Below are 21,806 nucleotides of genomic sequence, written 5' to 3'. Positions count from 1 at the left end.
TATATATATATATATATATATATATATATATATATATATATATATATATATATATATATATATATATTATCATTTCGTCATTTCATCATTGACTATCACAAAATTATGTAGTATATTACTTTAATTTTAATAAATAAATTAAAGGCAAATAAAATTACATTCACATGGTATTTAAACAACATTACTTTGTAAAAAGCAAACATAACATCAAAATGGTTATATTCGCAAACTCAAATTGGCGAAAACCAACTATTCGAACACTTGATCGCCCCTCCATCTTTCTCGCCGGAGCTGTTTCATCATTACTACTATTATGGGCTTTCTTCTTTTTCTCCACTTTTGACCCGAAACCCACTTCTTGCAAATGCTCCCAACCCGACCCGGCCTTCGACCTTCAATTCGACCCACCCATTTCCACCTTCTACGACGACCCATCTTTCGGTTACACTATCGACACACCAATACAAAACTGGGATCAAAAAAGAAAATCATGGCTTAAAATCCACCCATCTTTTGAACCCAAATCACACGACCGGGTTCTTATTGTAACCGGGACACGGTCCACCCCATGTGCCAGCCCAACCGGTGACCATTATTTGTTAAGATTCTACAGAAATAAAGTTGATTATTGTCGTATTCACGGTTATGATATATTTTATAATAATGTGTTGTTAGACCCTGAAATGCCATCTTGTTGGGCCAAGATTCCAACAGTTCGGGCCGCAATGGTGGCCCACCCGGAAGCTGAATGGATCTGGTGGATGGATGAAGACGCCGCGTTTACGGATATGGAATATAAAATCCCGTTTCATCGATATAAAGATTATAATTTTGTAGTTCATGGTTGGCCGAAAGAAGTTTACGAAAAGAAAAGTTGGTTAGGGTTAAACGCGGGATCGTTTTTAATAAGAAATTGTCAATGGTCTTTAGAGTTTCTGGAACGATGGGCCGATATGGGCCCACCGTCCCCGAATTATGAAAAATGGACAAATGTTTTATTAAATGAGTTCAAACACAATAATGATGATCAGACCGCGTTAGCTTATTTATTATTAATGGAGCATCAGAAATGGTACGGTAAAAAGATGCTTATAGAGACCGGCTATTCAATAGAAGGTTATTGGGTAGCAATTGTGGACACGCTAAATGACATTTCGAAAAAGTATTTAGAGGTCGAGACGAGTACGGGGATGTTAAGAAGGCGACACGCGGAAAAAGTGAGAGAACTTTATGGTTTGCTACGAGAACCGTCGCTAAAAGATGTTGGTAATGAGTTTGTAAGTTGGAGAAGGCCTTTTGTGACACACTTTGCGGGTTGTCAGCCTTGTAATGGGAAACATAATCCAACTTTTAGTAAAGAAAGTTGTGAGGATGGTATGAATAAAGCATTGAATTTTGGTGATAATCAAGTGCTTAGGAATTATGGATTTGTTCATCGGAATTTGTCGGATTCTTCGGTGGTTTCCCGATTGCCGTTTGATTATCCTGCGTGATTAGAGAATGCATTAAAGGTTAATTATGACGTATTTATGAGATGAAATTGATGTTGGGTATATTATGGAGCTAGTTATAGTGTTGTTATTGTATAAAAGTTGAAAAATAAAATAATGATAGCGTCATTTGTGCAATAATATTTGTGGTTATATATTAATATATTAATAATATTGTTGGTACCTAGCGTGGAGCGTATGATGCCGACTGATGTTTGCCCTCGAAAAATAATCTCTGCAGACCCGAAACACGGATAAGGGATCCGTGGGGTGGCATCAATCAGTCTGGGGATCAATCTATAATTGATCCGTCTAGCGTATTGCTGCTAAGCGGCTAATGTGCGTTTAGAGTGAGAAAGAACTGTGTGAGAAAGAAAGTGTACTTCTCTCTGACGGAAGTTCAGATGATAAATGCAATGAGCCAGGGGGTCTATTTATAGGCGTAGAATGTCCGAAATTCTTGGGATACACGTGTCAATCGCTGATTAATTATGTTATTCGAAGTATCCGGAAGGTTGGTGGCGTGTGCTGACGTGACTGCGTGCCGTTCACGCGCTTAATAAAAGGGCTTAAGCATAGAAGCTGCTTGCATGACTTACGCATGATGTTGGGCGGCATGTTGTACGTTGGGCGGCAAATACTGAAAATCACCAAATCTTGTTATCTTTTGTGCTCTTTGATCCATTTTTCTGTATAAAAATGGTGTTTTTATGCGTGTATCCCCTAGGATACACCATTAAGTCCCCACAGTTTAATGTCTTTATTTTTGCAAAAAATAAAGTCATTAAACTAAAAATAAAAGATGTCTTTTTCCTCGAAGACACAAAACTGCTGTAGCCATCTGTTTTTCTGTGCTGACGTCATGTTTCCAATTATGAATTTGCCCCCAAAAATCTTTTGGATTTATTTTCGAAATTTAAATTGTTGCCCAATTAATCTGATTCATACACATGGCTCAATCTTATCCTTTCATCGTCCATCAGTTTAATTATAAATAATCCGTTCCGCTTTCATTTTTCCTTTTCCGAAAACTGATCATCTGCTTTGAAGATATCTGCAATTACTCATTTAGCGATTTAGTTTGTGCAAGGTCAGTTTTTTCTCATCTTTCTCTTCTGTTTGTATTATTTTATTTTGTGTACTACCATGGCCGAATTCAGCAACACTTCTTCCCAAAAAGACAATTGTGATGTGAGTACTATTCCTTCGAGCATTACTGAAACAGAAATAGATAAATTATGTATAGATCATTGGAATCTTAGATTACTGAACCGCATGGTTCCTTCCTCGAGTGATAGAACTAATAAACCCCCTAAAAAGATGATCACACTGTATAAACTTCAACTAACTATAGGTAACCTCCGTATTTCTTCAAAAACTTCTGGCTCACTATGGGATTGGCCTTAGCCAAATTCATCTACTTGGGATGCAGAAAATTGTTCTTTTTGAAATGTACAGTAACGCTGTAGGTAAAATTCCAAGTATATATGTTTTTCACGAGATATTTAAAACTCGATTGGTGAGTAAATGTTGGTACACGTTCGACTGTAAGCCAAATAAAGCTTTTACTGGAGCGAAAGAATCGTCTTTAAAAAATTGGAAATAACCCTACTTTTTTGTCAACGAATGGATCATTCAGGATGCTTGGGCAAACATTCGCAAATGGAGAAAAACAAAAATAGGAGTGAGTAAGTCGATCACTTTATCTGATGATGAGAGAACAACGGTTGAAGACTGGAAATCACTGGAAATTCCACAAAGGTCATATGCTGATAATACTGGAAATTCCATATACTAGTTATCATACTAGTATCGGGATGCCACCTTACGAGATGCTTTATGGGCGTAGGTGTCGAACCCCGATTTGTTGGGGTGAAGTGGGTCAAAGAGAAATCGGGAGTGCCGATTTGGTTTTAGAGACGAATAGTAAGATTGATATGATTCGGGCTCATTTGAAAAAGGCTCAAGATAGACAAAAGGCGTATGCCGACAAACGAAGGCGACCGATTGAGTTTCAAGAAGGTGACATGGTGATGCTTAAAGTTTCGCCATGGAAGGGTGTCATTGGATTTCGAAAACGGGGAAAGTTAGCTCCTCGGTTTATTGGGACATTTAAAATTTTAGCTCGTGTTGGTGAAGTTACGTATCGTTTGGAATTACCCGAAGAGCTTGCGGGGATCCATAATACATTTCATGTTTCCCATCTCTGTAAGTGTCTTGTGGATGATTCTTCATGGGTGCCATTAGACGAGATTGAGCTAAACAATAAGTTAGAGTATGCTGAGGAGCTTATTGCTATACTAGATGAAAAAGTGAAAACGTTGAGAAATAAAGAGGTGAGAATTTTTAAAGTTTAATGGCGTCGAAGTATAGGTTCCGAGTTTACTTGGGAGCCCGAAGAGTTTGTTTTGGTCTATCTTCCTGCTTGTCATGCGGCTTGGATTGCGAGGACGCAATCCGGTTCAAGTGGGGGAGAGTTGTAAGATCCTATTTTCTCAGGTGTTTGGGACGCCGTCCAAATCTATGGGACGCCGTCCAATTGTAAAGGGCTGGATGTAACATCCCGTATTTTTCCGTTAAATTATTTTAATGCCCGTCTTTTTATTTTAATAATATCCTTCGTAACTAAATTCGTATCCTCCGTTAGCTAACATTCTTAATATTTTTCCGTTATTGGATTTTAACATCCTCCGTTAATACGCGTTTTAAAATATTCCGTTTAGGTAATTCCCGCACCCGACTACAACTTGAGGGACTTGTTTTGCCAAAACCCCAAAATGGTGACTAGCACTTGACTAGTCAACCACCTCCCCACCATTATCCATTCATTTCTCTTTTTCTAAAATACTTCCATATTTTTCTCTAATTTCATCAAAAGGAAATCATCATCCAAATTCGTTCAAGAAGGATTCAATCAAAACAAATTACATATTTGAACTCCTCGTGATCTCCTCTTCGATTCCATACCGATTTCATCAATTTTGGGTAACTTTCTAAAATCACTAATTTTATGTGTTCTTGAGATTTTTGAGTTATAAAGTTGTTAATTAGTGTCTATGGCTCAAGTCTAGTATGATTATGTGATTTGTATGCTTGTTCTTGCAATTTTGATGTAACTAGTTCATTATGAAAGAACACTTGCATAATCTTGAGTTTTAGGTGTTCATATGTTGTTTGATGATGAAAGTTCATGTTTTAATTGTGTTCCTATCACTAGCTTCAAATTGGTATGTAGGTTGACATGGATTAGTTTCATAATCATGATTGTTGAATTTGTGATTTTGGGTTAGGGTTTGATAGAAGTAAATTGAATCTTGATGCATTAAATGCTTGATAATGTTAATTGTAAGTGTTAGGTTGTGTTGTATGCTTAATTACCTTCGAAAACGGCATATCGTTCATGTAATTTGGTTGCCAAATCATTAAATTGCATTTATGACTTGTATGCATTGAATGAGGAACATTAATTGCGGTTTTTGGTTGTTGCAAGTGGAAGTTTGATTGATGATATGTGTTTAGTTGTTTTACTCGTCAAAATACCTTTCCAACGATGTATGATAGGCGTTATAAGTGTTTGCGGGTCAAGAGTTGTGTTAGAAAAGGTTTTGGTTCGTGCACACTTTGAAAAACTGACCAGAATTCTCTGCCCAGGTAGTGGCGCGGCGCGCCCCATCCCCGCGCGGCGCGCAGAATCACCTGGCCAGATTCTGACCTCTTGGTCCCATTTCACGTGAAATGTTTGACTAGCTACCGACCTCCGATTCACATGAAACTTGTTTTAATATACTTGTATATGAATAATTAGCATGGAAAAATAGTCCGGGACCCGACCCGAACATGTTGACTTTTTCGTTGACTTTGACCCGACCAAGTTTGACTTTTTGTCAAACTTAATCAATTAATTATGCAATCTTTCTAACATGCTTTTATACTTGTGTCTTGCATGAAACTTGATGATTTGATTCACATGCTATATTAATCGAGTCGTATTGAGCCATAGGACTAATTGAACATCTTTGACCCTTCGTGACTATCGTTATTGATACAACCTATTTGTTTAGGTCAAGACTAGCATTGTTCTTTGCACACGTTACTTGTCGAAGTACTTTTTGGTTCGTGCATACAAGGTGAGATCATAGTCCCACTTTTACTCTTTTTGAACTTACATTTGGGATGAGAAAACATAAACATTTCTTTACTAAGTGAACACAAGTACAGGAAAACAAACATTCTACATACGAGTTTAGAACAAAATCCTCAATTCGATTATCATTAGTTACACTTGCCGGGTGTAAGCGAGAACTTATGTTGTATGGATCCATATGGGTTTGACAAACCCTCATTCAAACGGTTCGCTACCGTTTACGAATGAAATATATTTTCGAGAAACAGTGTATGTTCTAGCACTAAGTGATGGGGTTCAATGGAAGGAATGTTAAGCATTGATAATTGGGTGCTCGTGAAACAAACTTTTAGAATGTATTACTATTATTTCATTGATGCAAATCTTGTGGTTCATTTGTACTTACTTACTCAAACCTATGATTTCACCAACGTTTTCGTTGACAGATTTCTATGTTTTTCTCAGGTCCTTGAACAATACATGATACATGCTTCCGCTCATTATTTTGATACTTGCATTGGATGTCGAGTATATATGCATACATGGAGCGTCTTTTGGCTACTTTTAAATTGTGTCGCATAAGTTTCACTTGTACTTATAACTTTGTAACGTAACTTGTGGTGGAACTATTCTTGTGAAATTTGAACAATCTTTACATTTGAAATGAATGCGACATATCTTTTGGTCAAACGTTGTTTTAAAGACTTATGACCACGCAACGGGAAATAAGTAGACGGCGCCGTCAATGACGATTTTTTCGGGTCACTACAGATGGTATCAGAGCGTTGGTTGTAGGGATTTAGAGTTCATTGGTGTCAACCCCGAGTCATAGGGTACATTAGTGAGTCTAGACTACAACCGGCATATAGACTTGGAGTAGGAATTACTTGACTACTTGTGCATTTATACTCGATCTCTTCTATTCACATCTAACTCTTATTCTACCTTAATCTCACGTGGTTGATTTGATTGACACGCCACCTTGACTATATGAAATGATGTCGAATGCACATATGAATCAGGGTAATATAATTTCCGGGATTATATTACGGTGACTCATATGAACATTCCGACATTATGACATAAAGAATTTAAGGCGAGTCAAGGAAAAATTTCCTCTTTATCTTGATTTCCATATCACGATTAGTATTATTGATAATACTAAACAACGGTATTCTTGTGTCATGAAGGAACAATGGCTCACCAAGGACAACCCAATACTCCTTCCGAAACTCTCGAACAAGCTCTTCAACGAATGATAACCACCGCCGTGGGTGCGGCGGTGGCCGATCACTTTTCCAACAACAATAATCATGGAGCTGGTAATTCAAACAAGGGGTGCTCCTACAAGAACTTCATGGGGTGCAAACCTCCCACTTTCGATGGAACCGAGGGACCGGTTGCTCTCACCAGATGGTTTGAACAAACGGAAGCCGTTTTTAACATAAGCGGTTGTCGGGACCAAGATAAGGTCAAATTTTCCACCCTCACTCTCACCGGTATTGCTCTCTCATGGTGGAACACGTATGTACAATCAGTGGGTATCGATGAAGCCCACGCACTCACTTGGACCGAATTAAGAGAAAGAATGATCACCGAATACTTTCCGCGCGACGAGACTCGAAGGCTCGAACAGGGGCTAAGAAATTTACAAACGGTCCGGAATGACCTCGAAGCTTATAATCAACGGTTTGCTGAACTAGTCTTAATGTGTCCAAACCTCATGACTCTCGAGTCCCTAAGAGTTGAACTTTACATGGATGGCCTTCCGAAGAGCATTCAACACAGGGTAATGTCATCCAAACCCACCAACCTACAAGAGGCTTTAACGATGGCTCGCCAATCTATAGAAACGGTGGATGAAATTGAAGCACCGGCACCAACGGCCGAGGACCAACCGGGTAACAACAAAAGAAAATGGGAAGCCTCTCAATCCAGCAACTACAACAGCAACAACTTTGCCAAGGAACCTTTCACCTCCGTCGGCAAGAAAAGTTATGCTGGAACTCGACCTTTTTGCAACAAATGCCACAAGCATCACTTTGGTGAATGTGGCAAGCTAATTTGCCACCGGTGCCAGGGAAGTGGTCATATTGCCAAATATTGTGGAAGTACTGCCCCCGTCAGTCAAAAGGGACCCAACACACAAAAGCCGGGTGTTTGTTTCGAATGTGGCCAACCGGGTCATTTTAGGAATGCATGTCCAACGAAGAAAGCCAACCCCAACACACGCGGCCGAACTTCCAACATTAGCACCGAGGATGCTCGAGACGACATGAACTAGTCACGGGTACGTTTCTTCTTAACAACTCCTATACTTCATGTTTATTCGATTCGGATGTCGATAAATGTTTTGTATCCAAGGCTTTGAAGCCTACTATTTGCACTCCACCACCCCCTAGATATTACTTAGGCCATTCAAGTGACCAACGGAAAACTATTGCGTACCGACAAATTTATCGGAGAGTGTACGTCAAACTTATTGGGTAGGTAATTTGAACTTTGATTTGACATCTATAGAACTAGGGAGCCCAAAACCTATACGTTAGGAAGGGAATGTTTTCCCCACATATATGTGATTTTAGTGAACTAAATAATTTCCGTTTAAGAACCGATATCCTCTTCCCCGTATCAACAACCTCTTGAACCGTTACACGGATCTCGCGTATATTCTAAAATCGACCTTCATTCTGGTTATCATCAATTGAGGGTTAAGGGAGAAGATGTCTCCTAAACCGCTTTCCGAACTCGCTACGATAGTTATAAATTTCTTTTAGTGCCGTTCAGTTTATCTAAGGCTCCGCCCGTATTCATAGACCTCCGGAACCGCGTATGCAAACTTATCTAGACAAATCCGTTACCGTACTTATAATTGATGTTTTAAGCTATTCAAGCGGAAAGGAAAAATGAACAACGTCTCCGTCTTACGCTCGAACTCTTGAGAAAAGAGCAACTCTATGCCGAATTCTCCAAGTGAGAATTTTGGTTAAACGAAGTCCAAATTCTAAACCATGTTGTTAGTGGTCAAGGTATTACAGTAGATCTCGCAAAAAAAAAAAAAATTAATTAATTAATTTTGGAGAAACCCTCACGACTCCGACTTGTATTCGTAAAATTTTGGATCTCGCGATTATTACCAAAGATTAATTTCCAATTTTTCCCGTATCGCTCGTCCTTTAACCTTGTTAACGTACTAAGGGAAAGAATTAAACATTTTTCGTGTCCGGACTTTGAACGTGATTTTTCACACCAACCTTACTAGATAAATTCGTGTGGCACAAAATGGAACTCAAATATAGAAATACTTCTACGTGAACGCCTGAAAGGCAACCCCTCTCGACTCGAAATCAAGGAAGCTGAAATTCGTTATTTTACACGGAGAATTTGAATACTTATTTATGGATCCGATCAATCTTCTCGTCATCGCGTACCACGATACATAGCTATGCTATTTCACTATTACCGTCTGATATTACTGGGACCAAAGATAACACACAATCCAAGGATACCCCTTTCTTCTTTGACTTAACGTCCTTGTGCTTCTGTTATACGGCCAACTACTACTCAACCCCGAGCTATACAACTACGTGGACTATCTCGTTTCCCACCAAGTCTCAACATTTGGCCACTAGATGCGCGATATGGCTACCTCAAAATGTGAACTCATCCTATTCTAAGTTCTCATTTCACTCCTATCTTTTCGCTCGTACTTCCGTATACGGAAACCTTTTTATATAATTTTTCAATGGAGAGAGAGACCCTTCACGTGTTACTAGTATTCGCCACGAGGGTGACTAGCCCTTACGAACATTTTTCAGTAGCCGACAAGAAACCTGTTCCAACAAACGCTTTCGAACCCTAACTAACTTGTCCAAACATATCTTAAGAAATTATATTCCAACACGGTGTATCATTGTCAATTATCCCGGATCGAAAATACTCGCTACACATCTTGTTTACAAGAAGCCTTCGGAACACGTTTAGACGTGAGTACTGCGTATCTTCCACAAACAGACGAGCTAAGCAAACGAACAATTTACATCTTGGAAAGACATGTTACAAACTTGTGTTGTCGCCTTTAGTTGATCCCTCTTACAACAGTAGTTACCACTCGCGTGTTAACGCGCACTTTTCGAAACTTTATATAACCACAAATGTTGTTCTCCTATTCGTTGGACCGAAGTAGGTGACAAGCAAATCATCAGATCCGAAATCATTCAAGAAATAACCTTTGAGATAGTTCAAGTCCGAGAAGGGCTCAAGACGGCCCGTGGTCGCCAAAGGAGTTATACCAATGTTAGATGAAAATCTCTCAAATTTAAAGTCAGTAACCGTGTAATATTGAAAACCACACCTTGGAAAGGTGTAATCCGTTTCGGGAAATCGAGGAAATTTATATCCGCAATATTGATCCTTTTGAAATCTTGGGGCGTATTGGAACCGCTTCCTACCGTTTAGAACTTCCGACTCAATTAAGTTCCCGTTTACCTTACGTTCCATGTAACAAACTTAGATACGTGTCCTGCGGAACAGGAACGTGCTATCCTTCTAGATAAACTTACTATTGATGACAACTCCTCTTCGTAGAAAGACCGGTTGAAATTGTGGATCGTAAAACCAAGCCTTAATACAACATAAAACCCCGACTGTCCAAATTCGTGGGAATGCCCAAGGACGTATCTTCACTTATTCATAGCCTAGACAATGCAAGGTCTCAAGGAAGAGACATCGACTATTACTTCCAACTAAATTTCGGGACGAAATTTCTTTTAAGGTGTGGGTAATGTAACATCCCGCATTTTTCCGTTAAATTATTTTAACGCCCGTCTTTTTATTTTAATAATATCCTTCGTAACTAAATTCGTATCCTCCATTAGCTAACATTCTTAATATTTTTCCGTTATTGGATTTTAACATCCTCCGTTAATACGCGTTTTAAAATATTCCGTTTAGGTAATTCCCGCACCCGACTACAACTTGAGGGACTTGTTTTGCCAAAACCCCAAAATGGTGACTAGCACTTGACTAGTCAACCACCTCCCCACCATTATCCATTCATTTCTCTTTTTCTAAAATACTTCCATATTTTTCTCTAATTTCATCAAAAGGAAATCATCATCCAAATTCGTTCAAGAAGGATTCAATCAAAACAAATTACATATTTGAACTCCTCGTGATCTCCTCTTCGATTCCATACCGATTTCATCAATTTTGGGTAACTTTCTAAAATCACTAATTTTATGTGTTCTTGAGATTTTTGAGTTATAAAGTTGTTAAATAGTGTCTATGGCTCAAGTCTAGTATGATTATGTGATTTGTATGCTTGTTCTTGCAATTTTGATGTAACTAGTTCATTATGAAAGAACACTTGCATAATCTTGAGTTTTAGGTGTTCATATGTTGTTTGATGATGAAAGTTCATGTTTTAATTGTGTTCCTAACATCACTAGCTTCAAATTGGTATGTAGGTTGACATGGATTAGTTTCATAATCATGATTGTTGAATTTGTGATTTTGGGTTAGGGTTTGATAGAAGTAAATTGAATCTTGATGCATTAAATGCTTGATAATGTTAATTGTAAGTGTTAGGTTGTGTTGTATGCTTAATTACCTTCGAAAACGGCATATCGTTCATGTAATTTGGTTGCCAAATCATTAAATTGCATTTATGACTTGTATGCATTGAATGAGGAACATTAATTGCGGTTTTTGGTTGTTGCAAGTGGAAGTTTGATTGATGATATGTGTTTAGTTGTTTTACTCGTCAAAATACCTTTCCAACGATGTATGATAGGCGTTATAAGTGTTTGCGGGTCAAGAGTTGTGTTAGAAAAGGTTTTGGTTCGTGCACACTTTGAAAAACTGACCAGAATTCTCTGCCCAGGTAGTGGCGCGGCGCGCCCCATCCCCGCGCGGCGCGCAGAATTACCTGGCCAGATTCTGACCTCTTGGTCCCATTTCACGTGAAATGTTTGACTAGCTACCGACCTCCGATTCACATGAAACTTGTTTTAATATACTTGTATATGAATAATTAGCATGGAAAAATAGTCCGGGACCTGACCCGAACATGTTGACTTTTTCGTTGACTTTGACCCGACCAAGTTTGACTTTTTGTCAAACTTAATCAATTAATTATGCAATCTTTCTAACATGCTTTTATACTTGTGTCTTGCATGAAACTTGATGATTTGATTCACATGCTATATTAATCGAGTCGTATTGAGCCATATGACTAATTGAACATCTTTGACCCTTCGTGACTATCGTTATTGATACAACCTATTTGTTTAGGTCAAGACTAGCATTGTTCTTTGCACACGTTACTTGTCGAAGTACTTTTTGGTTCGTGCATACAAGGTGAGATCATAGTCCCACTTTTACTCTTTTTGAACTTACATTTGGGATGAGAAAACATAAACATTTCTTTACTAAGTGAACACAAGTACAGGAAAACAAACATTCTACATACGAGTTTAGAACAAAATCCTCAATTCGATTATCATTAGTTACACTTGCCGGGTGTAAGCGAGAACTTATGTTGTATGGATCCATATGGGTTTGACAAACCCTCATTCAAACGGTTCGCTACCGTTTACGAATGAAATATATTTTCGAGAAACAGTGTATGTTCTAGCACTAAGTGATGGGGTTCAATGGAAGGAATGTTAAGCATTGATAATTGGGTGCTCGTGAAACAAACTTTTGGAATGTATTACTATTATTTCATTGATGCAAATCTTGTCGTTCATTTGTACTTACTTACTCAAACCTATGATTTCACCAACGTTTTCGTTGACAGATTTCTATGTTTTTCTCAGCTCCTTGAACAATACATGATACTTGAACAATACATGATACATGCTTCCGTTCATTATTTTGATACTTGCATTGGATGTCGAGTATATATATGCATACATGGAGCGTCTTTTGGCTACTTTTAAATTGTGTCGCATAAGTTTCACTTGTACTTATAACTTTGTAACGTAACTTGTGGTGGAACTATTCTTGTGAAATTTGAACAATCTTTACATTTGAAATGAATGCGACATATCTTTTGGTCAAACGTTGTTTTAAAGACTTATGACCACGCAACGGGACCTAAGTAGACGGCGCCGTCAATGACGATTTTGTCGGGTCGCTACACTGGACGCCGTCCAGTTGACCTGGCAGGCCAGCTATGTTCTTTTAGATATTAAATGGGAGTAGTTTGGTCTTTTCACTTGTTGGACGAATCTAAGACCACAAGATCAGTTCTAGGAGCCTCGTTTACTCCACTTTCAACTACCTCCTCCTTCCACTTCAATTCTAGAGAGAGAGTGTGTGATTCTTGTGTGAGAAAGCTCAAATCGAGGAAGAAGAAGTGGATTTCGGGCCAAAGCACGTGTGTTAAAGTTGGTCATCTAATCACTAACTTCGTTGTGATTGTGGTGGTATGCTCTAATCTTTATTTCCTTATTTTAATTTGTTTAAGGGTTAGGGTTTGGGTTAGTGATGAACTCAAAATCCATATTTAGTGATTTTGGGTCTTCTTGGGTAAGATTGGGTCATGAGGACCCAAGGATGACTAACCTAGGGTTGTGGAAATGTTAAATAGACTTATGAGTCATAATTGGTTAGTTAATTACTAGCACACCTAGTTATTAAGGAAATGGGTGTTAATGGGGTAAGTAGATGACCTGAAATGGGTGTGTGACTTTAAAATGGTTAAATGGGTAATAATTGACCTAGTTGGGAAAGATGAGTATGAAATACCCTAATGGTGTATTAGTTAGTGTTGTTGGACCTTAGTCACTAGCTTTTAGTGTTATGTGATGGTCTTGACTTTAAATGGACGGTTTTGGGGAACATGGGGCATTTAATGCATTTAAGTCATTAAATGCACATGAGAGAATTGTTGTTGATAAGTCCAACTAGTTTGTGTGTTGATTGAGTACCTACTGTATTAGGTACTTTGTCTTGAAGCTTGCGGAAGTATAAAACATTCACCGAAGGCGTTAAGGTGAGTGGAATAATTATGCATGTATGTATATAGTGTATTTATTTGTGTGCTATGGCATGAACCACGGAGCCGGTAGTGCCATAGTATGTGCAAGTGTGCTTCGATGTGAACCACGGAGCCGGTAGCATCATGGTACGTGTGTTGTAGTGTGAACAACGGAGCAGGTAGCACTATAGCACGAGTCATTAAAGTGTGAACTACGGAGCCGGTAGCACTATAAAAGAGTATGACTCGAGTTGTGATGTGAATCACGGAGCCGGTAGCATCAAAGTGTTAACCACGGAGCCGGTAGCACTATAAAATGAGGTGTGAACAACGGAGCCGGTAACACCAAAGTGTGAACCACGGAGCCTGTAGCACTATAAAAGGGTATGACTCAAATGCGTAGTGACGTGAACCACGGAGCCGGTAGCGTCATAGCATTTCATATGCTGTGAACCACGGAGCCGGTAGCACCATGACGCGTTTATGGTTAACCATATAGTTGTATATGTGTTGTTGTATAGCATAATATATTATTTCGGTGAATATGCTATTGATTATGCTAGTTGCGGTATTTGGAGGTTATTAGCTTATACTCGGAGTTGGTATGCTAATTGTTATTACTAGCGATTATACGGTGTGTGTAAGTGTATGCAAGTAGGTATATTATATATGTATATGTATAATTATTGCATTCACTAAGCTTTAGCTTACCCTCTCGTTGTTTATCTTTTTATAGGCTCTGGCGTGGACAAGGGTAAGGGCGTTCGTTTGGATTAGTGATCCCGCTTTGTTTTGATAGGGGACGCTTTTGGACATATTTAGCTTTTGAAGTTTGGCCAATATGTGGGTAGTTTAACCCCAAATACCATGCTCTAGGTGTCGTTTGGAATTTAAACTCTTATGGTCGAACTTGTATTTTTGTACGAAACTCGTAAAACGGCCGATGTGGGCTCGATATTGTAAAACTTGGTTTTATGGTGGAAACTTCTTAGTTTTAATTATGTTAACATGTTGTGAAAAGGGTTTCGTTTAAAAGTGTTGGGAAGCGGGTTTTCCGCTCGAGTAAGTTGGACATCCAGGTCAGAAATCTGGCAGTTCATTTGGACGTCGTCTAGATCTTCTGGACGCCGTCCAAGCCTTCTTTGTTGGACGCCATCCAGATAACTGGACGCCGTCCAGATGTGTTGATTCAGAAAAGTTTTTTTTAAGGCGTGTTTTTGGTATATCGAAGTCGGGTCGTTACAAGTGGTATCAGAGCATGGTCTAAGGGATTTAGGCGACTTGAGATAGGTGCCTAGACTTAGACTTTATTGTAAATGCGCTTTATGCGGGACTTGTAGGAGACGGGTCGGACCGGGATTGGTTAGTGCTTGGGTTTAGGTAAACTAACTATGCGCTAATTGTTTTGTGTTGTGTTTTGCGATCATAAAGCGAGATAGACGTTGTACTAGCAAGTTAATGCGACGTGCTCGCATAACAATGATTAGCTACCATTGTTATGGGTTCAAATCGTGTCAAACGAGCGATGTACGATGATTGTTGAGCAAGATGGGGCGGTGAGGTGTATATGTATATATTTGTGTCTTGTCCTCTCGTTTCGTTGTTTAACCTATTTCCGTTTTATAGTATGAAGACGAGAAACGGACCCGAGAACAATGATGGAGGTACGAGTGAGGATGTTGAGTTCACGGCCAAGGTTGAGGCCATCTTTAAACGTCAAAAAGCGGAGTTCCTTGAAGACGTTAAGAAGATGTTTCTAGATACGATTGACGAGCAACTAGTCAATGTGGTTAAGGAACAAGTTAAGCTTATTCTACAAGAAGATAATGTAGGAAGACGGGACTTTTTCTACAAGAATTTCAAGGATTCTCAACCTCCCACCTTTGATGGTGAACGAGACCCTCTTGAGAGTGCCCGTTGGATCTCCGATATGGAGGGGGCTTTCTGTACTTGTGAATGCCCTCTCGATAAGAAGACAAGGTACGGGTGTAGTATGTTGCGGGGTGATGCTAAATTGTGGTGGGACGCGGAAATCCAACTTTATGGTGAAGAACAATGTATGGATTTCACTTGGGACGAGTTCAAGGTGGAGTTTTTCAATGAGTACTGAACTTCGGCTGATCTTACTAGACTTAAGGACGAGTTGCATGCCTTGACGCAAGGGTCAATGGATTTGAACACTCTCAAATTCGTTTTCTTGTCAAAGACCCAATTTTTCCCGGAGTATGTCGGGAACGATAAAATGTTGAAGGAAGACTTCTATCGAATCTTGAACGACAACTATCAAGATAAGATTAGTGTAAACATGGTGAAAAGTTTTGATGAGTTGTTTGATATGGCCAAAGGTTTTGAGTCGCTCGCTTTGAGAAATAGTGGCTTTACTTTTGGCAAGAGGAAGTTTGAAGCTACTAGTCATTCGAACAAGAAAAGTAAGGGTGCGAGTGAGATTGTTGGTAGTGTGAAGAAGGGTACGTCTGGGGGTTTTTGACCCAAATGTTATAATTGTGAGCGACAAGGACACATGGCTCGTGATTGCACCAAGCCATCTTCTACAACCAAACTCACTTGTTATAATTGTGGTAAGGAAGGGCACCGAAGGCCGGAGTATCCCGATTTGAACACCGATCATGTTAAGAGGTTAGAGAAGGCGGCGGGTACGGCTCGGGGACGAAATTACCTAATGACCCATGATGAGGCCAAGCAATCAAACGAAGTTGTCTCATGTACTTTCATGGTTAACTCTAATCTGCCGAGGATCCTATTTGATAGCGGTGCTAATTTATAGTTTGTTTCTCCAAGATTTGTGTCTAAGCTTGATAAACCGCTAGCTAAGTTAAGTCATCCGGTAGAAGTTGAAATAGCGGATGGTAAGACGGTGCTAGGGGTTGATGTTTGTAATGATTGTGATAATGTGTTTGGTTCCGAAACGTTTAAAATTGATCTTATCCCGATGACCTTAGGTGAATTCAATATTGTCGTTTGTATGGATTGGTTCGATCGTTATAGAGCCGACATTGCATGCCATGAAAAGTCTATTCGTGTGAAGACCCCAAGTGGGGGAGAGTTAATTATTCATGGCGAGAGACGGAGAAGACTTGTGCCATTATGCACTTATGCAAGGGCGCATCGTTTTCTTGTTGGTGGTGGCATGGCTTTTCTTGCTCATGTAGTTGATACTCGTGAAGAGCCACCACTCATTCGTGAAATTTCGGTGGTTAGTGAATTTGAAGAAGTTTTTCCGGATGAATTGCCGGGTGTTCCAGAGGAAAGACAAGTTGAATTTCGCATTGAGTTGGTTTCGGGGGCTACTCCCATTGCTAAAACTCCTTATCGTTTAGCGCCAACGGAAATGCAAGAATTGTTAAATCAAACCCAAGAATTACTTGAAAAGGTTTTTATTCGACCGAGTGCTTCTCCATGGGGTGCTCCGGTTTTATTCGTGAAGAAGAAGGATGGTAGTATGCGGATGTGCATCGATTATCGGGAGTTAAATAAAGTGACGATAAAGAATCGTTATCCATTACCTCGGATTGACGATTTGTTTGACCAACTCCAAGGTGCAACGTATTTCTCTAAGATTGACCTACAGTCCGGCTATCACCAAATGCGGGTCCGTGAGGAAGATATTGAGGAAACGGCTTTTCGAAGGCGTTACAGGCATTTTGAGTTTGTAGTTATGCCTTTCGGTTTTACGAATGCACCGGTGACATTCATGGATCTTATGAACCGAGTGTGCCAACCTATGTTGGACAAGTCGGTGATTGTGTTCATTGATGACATACTTGTCTATTCGAAGAGTATGAAAGAACATGAACATCATTTGCGTGGTGTGTTGAAGACGTTGCGGAAGGAGAAGTTGTATGCAAAATTCTCCAAATGTGAATTTTGGCTAAGGGAAGTTCAATTCCTTAGCCATATTGTGAACAAGGATGGTATTCAAGTAGATCCGGGGAAGATTAAGACGGTGAAGAGTTGGGGACGACCGACTAAGCCTAAGGAAATCCGAAGTTTTCTCGGATTGACCGGTTATTACCGTCGGTTTATCCAAGACTTTTCTAAAATCGCTTCTCCTTTGACGAAATTAACGAGAAAGAACGTGAGATTTAATTGGGAAAACGAGCAAGAAATTGCTTTCCAATTGTTAAAAGAGAAGTTATGTCAAGCTCCGGTTTTAGTGTCGCCGGAAGGTGTAGAAGACATGATGGTTTATTGTGATGCTTCTTTAAATGGGATCGGCTGTGTTCTAATGCAACGAGGTAAAGTCATCGCGTATGCCTCTAGATAATTAAAGGAACACGAAAAGAGATATCCGACTCATGATCTTGAGTTGGCGGCGGTTGTTCATGCGTTGAAAATTTGGCGCCATTACTTGTATGGTGTCAAGTGTACGATTTATTCGGATCACAAGAGCTTAAAATATCTTTTTGATCAACGAGATTTGAATTATCGTCAACGTAGATGGATGGATGTGGTGAAAGACTATGATTGTGAAATACTTTATCATCCAGGTAAGGCGAATGTGGTCGCGGATGCGTTAAGTCAGAAGAGTCAACATCCGGCAATACGAGTAGGGTCGTTAAGCATGATTATTACTAACGATTTTCTTGTAAAGCTCGGTGAGGTTCAAATTGAGGCTTTTGTTAACAATAAGCATGAGGAACGAATCGTGAGGAAAACGGAGTTTATTACCTTAGGTCTGCATGGTTTGTTGTCCTTTCCAGGACGAGTGTGGGTGTCTAGAATGGGAGATTTCTGACGAGTGCTACTTGATGAAGCACATAAGTCAAAGTATTCCATTCATCTGGGCGCGACGAAAATGTATCTTGATTTAAAGAAGGAGTATTGGTGGCCGGGCATGAAACGTGATGTTGTAAAGTATGTTGAACAATGTGTCACGTGTTTGCAAGTTAATGCCGAACACCAAAAGCCATATGGTATGTTACAACCGTTAGAAATTCCGAAATGGAAATGGGAGCACATTACCATGGATTTCATCACAAAGTTACCAAAGACGGCGAGAACCCAATTTGATTCGATTTGGGTAATAGTTGATCGGTTGACGAAAAGTGCCTTGTTTCTTCTCATTCGTGAAGCGATATCGTCGGAGACTTTGGCTAAATTATTTATCAAGGAGGTGATATCGAGACACGGAGTTCCTATATCTATTATTTTGGATCGAGATACTCGTTTCACATCTCGGTTTTGGGAAAAGTTTCATGAAGATATGGGTACACAATTGAAATTGAGCACGGCGTACCATCCTCAAACGGACGGTCAAACCGAACGTATGTAGTGACCTGAACTTTTCCGAACCTTTCTATGATTATATGTTTAATGAAAACTATATTTACATGATTAAATGTTTCCAACATGTTAAGCAATCAAACTTGTTAAGACTTGGTTAATTGAAACGGAAATTTTATAAACGTCTGATTACCCAGTTTGATCAATGATTCACGAACGCTATAAGTTGTATATGACATGATGATACATAAATGAATAAATATATATGTTTAACATGATATAATGATCATCAAGTATCTCATTAAAAATAGTAACAATAAGTTATATACTTAAAAAGGAGACTATTGACGTATGAAACTCGAAACGATACATATAACGATTATCGTTATAACCACGTCTTACTAAATATATATGAAGCATATTAATACATTGTTATATTATATATAACATGATAATATGATAATTAAATATATCATTAAGTGTATTAACAATGAACTACATAAGTAAAAACAAGACTACTAACTTAAGGATTTCGAAACGAGACATATATGTAACGATTATCGTTGTAACGATATTTAAATGTATATATCATATTAAGATATATTAATATATCATAATATCATGATAATATAATAATTTAAAATCTCATTTGATATTATAAACTTTGGGTTAACAACATTTAACAAGATCGTTAACCTAAAGGTCTCAAAACAACACTTACATGTAACGATTAACGATGACTTAACGACTCAGTTAAAATGTATATACATGTAGTGTTTTAATATATATTCATACACTTTTTAAAGACTTCAAGACACTTATTAAAATACTTATACTTAACAAAAATGCTTACAATTACATCCTCGTTCAGTTTCATCAACAATTCTACTCGTATGCACCCGTATTCGTACTCGTACAATACACAGCTTTTAGATGTATGTACCATTGGTATATACACTCCAATGATCAGCTTTTAGCAGCCCATGTGAGTCACCTAACACATGTGGGAACCATAATTTGGCAACTAGCATGAAATATCTCATAAAATTACAAAAATATGAGTAATCATTCATGACTTATTTACATGAAAACAAAATTACATATCCTTTATATCTAATCCATATACCAACGACCAAAAACACCTACAAACACTTTCATTCTTCAATTTTCTTCATCTAATTGATCTCTCTCAAGTTCTAACTTCAAGTTCTAAGTGTTCTTCATAAATTCTACAAGTTCTAGTTACATAAAATCAAGAATACTTTCAAGTTTGCTAGCTCCCTTCCAATCTTGTAAGGTGATCATCCAACCTCAAGAAATCTTTGTTTATTACAGTAGGTTATCATTCTAATACTAGGTAATAATCATATTCAAACTTTGGTTCAATTTTTATAACTATGACAATCTTATTTCAAGTGATGATCTTACTTGAACTTGTTTTCGTGTCATGATTCTGCTTCAAGAACTTCGAGCCATCCAAGGATCCGTTGAAGCTAGATCCATTTTTCTCTTTTCCAGTAGGTTTATCCAAGGAACTTAAGGTAGTAATTATGTTCATAACATCATTCGATTCATACATAAAAAGCTATCATATTCGAAGTGGTAAACTAGTAATCACTAGAACATAGTTTAGTTAATTCTAAACTTGTTCGCAAATAAAGTTAATCCTTCTAACTACACTTTTAAAATCAACTATACACATGATCTATATCTATATGATATGCTAACTTAATGATTTAAAACCCGGAAACATGATAAACACCATAAAACTGGATTTACGCCGTCGTAGTTACAACCGGGGGCTGTTTTGGTTTGGATAATTAAAAACTATGAAAAACTTTGATTTAAAAGCTATACTTCTGGGAAAATAATTTTTTTTATGAACATGAAACCATATCCAAAAATCATGGTTAAACTCAAAGTGAAAGTATGTTTTTCAAAATAGTCATCAAGATGTCGTTCTTTCGACGGAAATGACTACCTCTTTCAAAAACGACTTGTAACTTGTATTTCCGACTATAAACCTATACCTTTTCTGTTTAGTTTCATAAAGTCAAGTTCAATACGAAACCATGGCCGCTTAAATCACTCAAAACGGATTAGAAACGAAGAAATGGCGAGCAAAACAAAATTGGTAAAAACTACTCATTTTAGCTACGTGAAAATTGGTAACAAATCTATTCCAACCATAACTTAATCAACTTGTATTGTATATTATGTAATCTTGAGATACCATAGACACATATACAATGTTTAGACCTATCATGTCGACACATCTATATATATTTCGGAACAACCATAGACACTCTATATGTGAATGTTGGAGTTAGCTATACAGGGTTGAGGTTGATTCCAAAATATATATAGTTTGAGTTGTGATCAATACTGAGATATGTATACACTGGGTCGTGGATTGATTCAAGATAATATATATCGATTTATTTCTGTACATCTAACTGTGGACAACTAGTTGTAGGTTACTAACGAGGACAGCTGACTTAATAAACTTAAAACATCAAAATGTATTAAAAGTGTTGTAAATATATTTTGAACATACTTTGATATATATGTACATATTTGTTATAGGTACGTTAATCGACCAGTGGCCAAATCTTACTTCCCGACGAAGTAAAAAAATCTGTGAAAGTGAGTTATAGTCCCACTTTTAAAATCTAATATTTTTGGGATGAGAATACATGCAGGTTTTATAAATGATTTACAAAATAGACACAAGTACGTGAAACTACATTCTATGGTTGAATTATCGAAATCGAATATGCCCCTTTTTATTAAGTCTGGTAATCTAAGAATTAGGGAACAGACACCCTAATTGACGCGAACTCTAAAGATAGATCTATCGGGCCCAACAAGCCCCATCCAAAGTACCGGATGCTTTAGTACTTCGAAATTTATATCATGTCCGAAGGAGGATTCCGGAATGATGGGGATATTCTTATATGCA

At 38.3% G+C, this 21,806-nt stretch overlaps 1 protein-coding gene across 1 annotated transcript; it reads left to right on the top strand.

Moving 5' to 3' along the window:
• The first annotated feature begins 212 nt into the window (after positions 1-212).
• LOC139850650 (putative glycosyltransferase 7) lies at positions 213-1,493 on the top strand. Its single transcript, XM_071840201.1, has one exon. It carries the CDS (start codon positions 213-215, stop codon positions 1,491-1,493), a length of 1,281 nt encoding a protein of 426 aa, XP_071696302.1.
• Positions 1,494-21,806: the final 20,313 nt, after the last annotated feature.

The sequence above is a fragment of the Rutidosis leptorrhynchoides genome, chromosome 5 (genome assembly GCF_046630445.1).
Source record: "Rutidosis leptorrhynchoides isolate AG116_Rl617_1_P2 chromosome 5, CSIRO_AGI_Rlap_v1, whole genome shotgun sequence".
NCBI classification, from domain to species: Eukaryota; Viridiplantae; Streptophyta; class Magnoliopsida; order Asterales; family Asteraceae; genus Rutidosis; species Rutidosis leptorrhynchoides.
This window is presented reverse-complemented; position numbering and strand designations above follow the sequence as displayed.